General features: G+C 41.8%; 1 protein-coding gene across 1 annotated transcript; it reads left to right on the forward strand.

Moving 5' to 3' along the window:
• The first annotated feature begins 469 nt into the window (after positions 1-469).
• On the forward strand, positions 470-6,730 carry LOC106606221 (NLR family CARD domain-containing protein 3-like). The gene is made up of 6 exons (XM_045721270.1): positions 470-474; positions 739-1,795; positions 4,144-4,409; positions 4,825-4,998; positions 5,259-5,296; positions 6,023-6,730. Exons 1-6 carry the CDS (start codon positions 470-472, stop codon positions 6,559-6,561), a joined length of 2,079 nt encoding a protein of 692 aa, XP_045577226.1. The 3' UTR covers positions 6,562-6,730.
• Positions 6,731-7,612: the final 882 nt, after the last annotated feature.

The following is a 7,612-nucleotide window of genomic DNA, read 5'->3' on the forward strand; positions in this document are numbered from 1 at the left end:
GTTTAAGTGTTCCCTTTATTTTTTTGAGCAGTATATATTCTACTGTATTGTTAAAATTGAAATTCTATATAAATTCTTAAATAAGTTATACAGTATTTGTATGTTTGTTATTGGCTAACCTGTAAAATGATCCTTTTTCTTTGAAATGCCCATTCATTTCCTGTGCTTAGATTTTTCCAATAACCATATATATTGTAAAATAAAAAATGTATATATTTGTTTATTGTGTAGTGTTGAGCATCTAGAGAACAACACATGCTTGCTAACTATTCTATAACCATTGTCCATTGTCAGGTCCTTCAGATGAAGATGGTGAGAAGTTCCAACATGAATATAAACTGGAAGTAAAAAAATAAGTTTCAGCATGTATTCAACGGGGTACCAAAGCAGGGCCATAAGCAACTTCTCAATGAGATCTACACAGAGCTCTACATCACAGAGGGTGGAAGTGGAGAGGTCAATAATGAACATGAGGTGAGACAGATCGAGATCACGTCCAAGAATCCAGCAAGACCAGAGGCTAAAATCCTCTGCAATGACATCTTCAAACAATCACCTGGAAAAGACAAACCTATCAGAACTGTGCTGACAGTCGCTGGAATTGAAAAAACAGTTTCTGTGCAGAAGTTCATTCAGGATATCCAATTCATAATTTCACTCCCTTTTCGGGATCTGAATTTGGTGAGGGGAAAAGTACAGTTTTGTGGAACTTCTACATAAATGTGTCTCAGAGACTAGAGTGATTGAGAGGGACTTTTTGAATCACATTTTAACAAAATTGCAAAAACCAGGAAACCACAATGAGAGCAAAGTTGTATTTGTCCTTGATGGTCTGGATGAGTACGAGAACTGTAAGAGCTGGTGTGATGTCACAGAGCCAACCTCAGTGGACGTGCTGCTGACAAACCTCATCAATGGGAATCTGCTTCCACCTGCTCTCCTCTGGATAACCTCCAGACCTGCAGCAACCAATCACATCCCTCCTGAGTGTGTTGACCAGGTGACAGAGGTACAAGGGTTCAATGACCCACAGAAGGAGGAGTACTTCAGGAAGAGATTCAGTGATGAGGACCTGGCCAACAGAATCATCTCACACGTAAAGACATCAAGGAGCCTCCACATCATGTGTCACATTCCAGTCTTCTGCTGGATCTTAGCTACAGTTCTGGAGCATGTGTTGAGTACAGATAGGAATGAAGAGATGCCCAAGACACTGACTCAATTATTTATTGGGTTACTGGTATTTCAGACCAAACAGATGAATGAGAAATACCACAAGAAAGGTGAGAGAGATCCACACAGGGATAAAGAGAGCTTCATGGCACTGGGGAAACTTGCTTTTAACCAGCTGGAAAATGGCAACCTCATTTTCTATGAGGCAGACCTGAAAAAGTATGGCATTGATGTCACTGAAGCCTCAGTGAACTCAGGAGTGTGTACACAGATCTTTAGACAGGACTATGGGCCGTTCCAAGACAAGGTGTACTGCTTTGTGCATCTGAACGTTCAGGAGTTTCTGACTGCGTTATATGTTTTCCTCTCCTTCAACAACAACAATGTAAACCCAATGACCGAAGACCAATCCTTCATCAGAAAAATTCGAGTGAAGTTGAATCCTGCCATCACCTTCCACACTATTGCAGTGGATAAATCCTTACAGAGTGAGAATGGACACCTGGACCTGTTCCTCCGTTTCCTTCTAGGCCTTTCACTAGACTCCAATCAGACTCACTTACACGGCCTACTGACACAGACAAGAATAACCAGAAGCAGCTCACTGAGCCATGAGGAAACAGTCAAGTACATCAAGGAGAAGATCAGGAACACTCCATCTCCAGAGAGGTGCATCAATCTGTTCCACTGCCTGAATGAACTGAATGACCATTCTCTAGTGGAGGAGATCCAAAGATACCTACATTCAGGAAATCTGTCCAAAACCAACCTGTCACCTGCACAGTGGTCAGCTCTGGTCTTTGTGTTGCTGACTTCAGAAAAGGAGCTGGATGTGTTTGACCTGAAGAAATACTCCAGATCAGAGGAAGGTCTTCTGAGGCTGCTGCCAGTGGTCAAAGCCTCCAGGACAGCTCTGTAAATACACGTAAAAAAAATAAAAAAGTATATATACAGTACGGGTCAATAGTTTGGAGACACCTACTCATTCAAGTGTTTTTCTTTATTTTTACCATTTTCTACATTGTAGAATAATAGTGAAGACATCAAAACTATGAAATAACACATATGGAATCATGTAGTAAACAAAATAGTGTTAAACAAATCTAAATATATTTTATATTTGAGATTCTTCAAAGTAGCCACCTGTAACGGGTTGGCAGTCGTGGTGAAGGAATGAGGCACAGGAAGCGGCGAACACAGGGTAGTGGCGTATTTAATTGACACTCACTCATCAAACAAATACTCCCAAACACAGGGGAGAAAATACACACGGCGTAAATGTAAAATAGCGCCGACACGAACATGAGCCGTCACAATCGAAATAATCTCGCACAACACGGAAGCGGACCAGCTAACATAAATAGTCCCGCTAATTAACCAAACTAAACACAGGTGCACAAAACCAAAAAGAAGGGAAAACCAAAAAGGGAATCAGTGGCAGATAATAGGCCGGTGACGACGACCGCCGAGCGCCACCCGAGCAGGAGGGGGCGCCACCGTCGGTGGGAATCGTGACACCACCCTTTGCCATGATGACAGCTTTGCACACTCTTGGCATTCTCTCAACCAGCTTCATGAGGAATGCTTTTCCAACAGTCTTGAAGGAGATCCCACATATGCTGAGCACTTGTTGGCTGCTTTCCTCCACTCTGCGGTCCAGCTCATCCCAAACCATCTCAATTGAGTTGAGGTTGGGTGATTGTGGAGGCCAGGTCATCTGATGAGCAACTTCATCACTCTCCTTGGTCAAATATCCCTTACACAGCCTGGAGGTGTGTTTTAGGTCATTGTCCTGTTGAAAAACAAATTATGGTCCCACTAAGCCCAAACCAGATGGGATGGCGTATTGCTGCAGAATGCTGTGGTAGCCATGCTGGTTAAGTGTGTCTTGAATTCTAAATAAATTACAGACAGTGTCACCAGCAAAATACCATCACACCTCCACCTCCATGCTTCACGGTGGGAACCACACATGCGGAGATCATCCGTTCACCTACTCTGCGTCTCACAAAGACACGGCGGTTGGAACCAAAAATCTCCAATTTGGACTCATCAGACCAAAGGACAGATTTCCACCGGTCTAATGTCCATTGCTCGTGTTTCTTGGCCCAAGCAAGTCTCTTCTTCTTATTGGTGTCCTTTAGTAGTGGTTTCTTTGCAGCATTTCGACCATGAAGGCCTGATTCATGCAGTCTCATCTGAACAGTTGATGTTGAGATGTGTCTGTTAATTGAACTCTATGAAGCATTTATTTGGGCTGCTATTTCTGAGTCTGGTAACTCTAATGAACTTATCCTCTGCAGCAGAGGTAACTCTGGGTCTTCCTTTCCTGTGGCGGCCCTCATGAGAGCCAGTTTCATTATAACACATGATGGTTTTTGCGACTGCACTTGAAGAAACTTTCAAAGTTCTTGACATTTTCCGTATTGACTGACCTTCCTGTCTTAAAGTAATGATGGACTGTCATTTGTCTTAGCTTTTTTGAGCTGTTCTTGCCATAATATGGACTTGGTCTTTTACCAAATAGGGCTATCTTCTGTATACCACCCCTAACTTGTCATAACACAACTGATTGGCTCAAACGCATTAAGAAGGAAAGAAATTCCACAAATTAACTTTTAACAAGGCACACCTGTTAATTGAAAATGCATTCCAGGTGACTACCTCATGAAGCTGGTTGAGAGAATGCCAAGAGTGTGCAAAGCTGTCATCACGGCAAAGGGTGGCTACTTTGAGGAAACTCAAATATAAAATATATTTAGATTTGTTTAACACTATTTTGTTTACTACATGATTCCATATGTGTTATTTCATAGTTTTGATGTCTTCACTATTATTCTACAATGTAGAAAATAATAAAAATAAAGAAAAACCCTTGAATGAGTAGGGGTGTCAGTTAGAATATACATTAGCATATTACTTATTCATTGTTGGTTCTCAAATATTCTGCTACATGTACTGTACACAGAGAAATGCTGTGAAGCCTTGGCCTCAGCTTTCAACTCAACCTCCTCAAACCTGAGAGAGCTGGACCCGAGTGACAACAACCTGCAAGATTCAGGAGCGAAGCTGCTCTCTGCTGGACTGGGGAATCCCCACTGTAAACTGGAGACTCTGAGGTCAAACCCCTCACACTTGAGAGAGCTGGATCTGAGAAACAACAACCTGCAGGATTCAGGAGTGAAGCTGCTCTCTGCTGGACTGGGGAATCCCCACTGTAAACTGGAGACTCTGAGGTCAGTGTTCTGTATTAGTTTACTAAAGGGGATAGTTCATCATGTGATCAACAGGTATTTATAGAGGACAATTAGTAGGCTGTGATTGTAAATAAGAATTTGTTCTTAACTGACTTGTCTAGTTAAATAAATAATGTCAGACTAGGGAGTTTGGTCTCAGCTGAATTGAAATGTTATAGATACCTAACTGCAGATTCATGTTTGGAAGAGGAAGAATTACACAATCTATTGATATCATTTATTTTCATTTTGCTTACTAAAGTCAAATGTTTTTAGTTATATAATTATGTGATTGTAATATTATTTTTATCAGGTCATTTTTTAAATGCAAATATCTGTTGAGTTTGAGGAAGACACACACCTGCCATTTCTCTTTTAATCACTAGAGAGTGTAAATATGTGATAAACTCTGCAGGCTGTCACGCTGTCTGATCACAAAGAAAGGCTGTGCTTCTCTGGCCTCAGCTCTGAGCTCCAATCCCTCCTACCTGAGAGAGCTGGACCTGAGCTACAATATCCCAGGAGACTCAGGAGTCAGACTGCTCTCTGCTGGACTGGAGGATCCACACTGCAGACTGGAGAAACTCAAGTATGTGGAGAGGGATTGTGGAGTTTGTGTCAATTCATGTGTGACATGGACAATATTGGTTCAGGGTTCCTGGGTTAGTTATAACCATTTAATCAAGGGTGCAAAGCCAGGAAATGGTGTGTGTGTGTGTGTGTGTGTGTGTGTGTGTGTGTGTGTGTGTGTGTGTGTGTGTGTGTGTGTGTGTGTGTGTGTGTGTGTGTGTGTGTGTGTGTGTGTGTGTTTGTTTTTTTTACTGAATCACTGTTCTCCTTCTTGTGCAGTGTTGACCACTGTGGAGAGTACTGGCTGCTGAAAAAATGTAAGTGTTGACTGCTGTGAAGAAATGTGAAATGTTTTATTAGTGATGAAACAGGAAATAGCTTAACCTCCGAGTCATTGTCAAGTTACTCAACTGTTGACCTACTTGGTCAAATGAAATATAAGCTGCCATTTGAAGGAAGTAGAATCAGACACACACCCCACTGGGCACAGACATCAGTTCAACCTCTAGTTTTGATTGATGTTTGGTTGAGTTATCGACTAACCTGAATTCAACGTGAAATCAACAAAGAATGTCACCCTGTCCTTGGATTTAGGTTAAAAGTTAGATGAAAAAATACAAAATTCCCTTACAAATCCAATCCGTTTTCCACATTGATTCAACGTCCTCACATGTACTTTTTGGTTGTTGAAATGACATGGAAACAATGTTGATTCAACCAGTTTTTGCCCAGTTGGATATACTGTATAGGCTGGCATACAAATGGTCATATAAAGTATAGACTGTAGATTAAAAGACGATAAATGAAACACTAAAAAACATATTATTTACAAGTATTCTCTCTTTCCTTTCTAACTACTTTTATTGTTTCAATATAGTACATAGTCAATATATTAAATATTTTATCATTATTTTATTATTTCATTCCATCTAGAGCAGTCTGTCAATTAGATGTATTATTCAATGAATAAATGCTCCTCATAAAAGGCCTTGATGATTAACATTCTGATGTGAATGATTTCTAATACTGATCTTCCCAACCAGATGCCTGTGATGTCACACTGGACCCGAACACAGCACACAGAAACCTCTCTCTGTCAGAGGGGAACAGGAAGGTGACAGGGGGGAGAGAGAACCAGCTGTATCCTGATCACCCAGAGAGATTTAACTACTGGGACCAGGTGCTGTGTAGAGAGGGTCTGACTGGGCGCTGTTACTGGGAGGCAGAGATGAGTGGGGGAGGGGATGACATAGGAATGACGTACAGAGGAATCAGCAGGACAGGAAGAGCTGATGACAGTAGGCTTGGATGCAATGACAAGTCCTGGAGTCTGTGCTGCTCTGATTACGGTCACACTGCCAGGCACAATAAGGAGAGAACTGAGTTACCTGCCTCCTCGTCCAACAGAGTAGGAGTGTATCTGGACTGGCCGGCCGGCACTCTGTCCTTCTACAGAGTCTCCTCTGACACACTGACCCACCTGATCACATTCACCTCCACGTTCACTGAGCCCCTCTATCCAGGGTTTTGGGTTGAAATAAACTCCTCATTGTCCCTATGTGAGGTAAAAACCTTTAGTTAGTAAAGGACGGTTCTTGTTGTTATTGATTGGTGTTTGTAAATAATGTTTATTTAGTCAAATTGTTGACATTACAATCCTGATTCTGTTTGAACTCAATAACACTGAATGGAACTTTCCTGGTAAACGTTTGGTCAGATAAAGACCAATAAAACTGGTTGTTTTAAAAACAGTTAAATGTTGTTGTGTTTTCACATAAAAGAAGAATGACAGTTAAAGTTGAAATCTGTAGCGGTGAAACTGCCACGTTTGTTAACGATATTACAACAACAAAAAGGTCACTTCAAACAACGAAAACAGTTTGTTCCCTTTAGACATCATTGCACAACAGCAGAGTATGGACTACCGTTATTTCCCCATGATGCTGGTGTGATATAACAGCAGAGTCTGGACTACCGTTATTTCCCCATGATGCTGGTGTGATATAACAGCAGAGTATGGACTACCGTAATTTTCCCCATGATGCTGGTGTGATATAACAGCAGAGTCTGGACTACCGTTATTTCCCCATGATGCTGGTGTGATATAACAGCAGAGTCTGGACTACCGTTATTTCCCCATGATGCTGGTGTGATATAACAGCAGAGTCTGGACTACCGTTATTTCCCCATGATGCTGGTGTGATATAACAGCAGAGTCTGGACTACCGTTATTTTCCCCATGATGCTGGTGTGATATAACAGCAGAGTCTGGACTACCGTTATTTCCCCATGATGCTGGTGTGATATAACAGCAGAGTCTGGACTACCGTTATTTCCCCATGATGCTGGTGTGATATAACAGCAGAGTCTGGACTACCGTTATTTCCCCATGATGCTGGTGTGATATAACAGCAGAGTCTGGACTACCGTTATTTCCCCATGATGCTGGTGTGATATAACAGCAGAGTATGGACTACCGTTATTTCCCCATGATGCTGGTGTGATATAACAGCAGAGTCTGGACTACCGTTATTTCCCCATGATGCTGGTGTGATATAACAGCAGAGTCTGGACTACCGTTATTTCCCCATGATGCTGGTGTGATATAACAGCAGAGTCTGGACTACCGTTAT

Source organism: Salmo salar, chromosome ssa06 (assembly GCF_905237065.1).
Source record: "Salmo salar chromosome ssa06, Ssal_v3.1, whole genome shotgun sequence".
In the NCBI taxonomy this organism is placed as follows: Eukaryota; Metazoa; Chordata; class Actinopteri; order Salmoniformes; family Salmonidae; genus Salmo; species Salmo salar.

Excerpts from the sequence above, each read along its gene's own strand:
- LOC106606221 (XM_045721270.1), top strand. Across the intron at positions 1,796-4,143 it reads CACTGAGCCATGAGGAAACA|AAATGCTGTGAAGCCTTGGC; the intron begins GTCAAGTACATC and ends CTGTACACAGAG. Across the intron at positions 5,297-6,022 it reads GTACTGGCTGCTGAAAAAAT|ATGCCTGTGATGTCACACTG; the intron begins GTAAGTGTTGAC and ends CTTCCCAACCAG.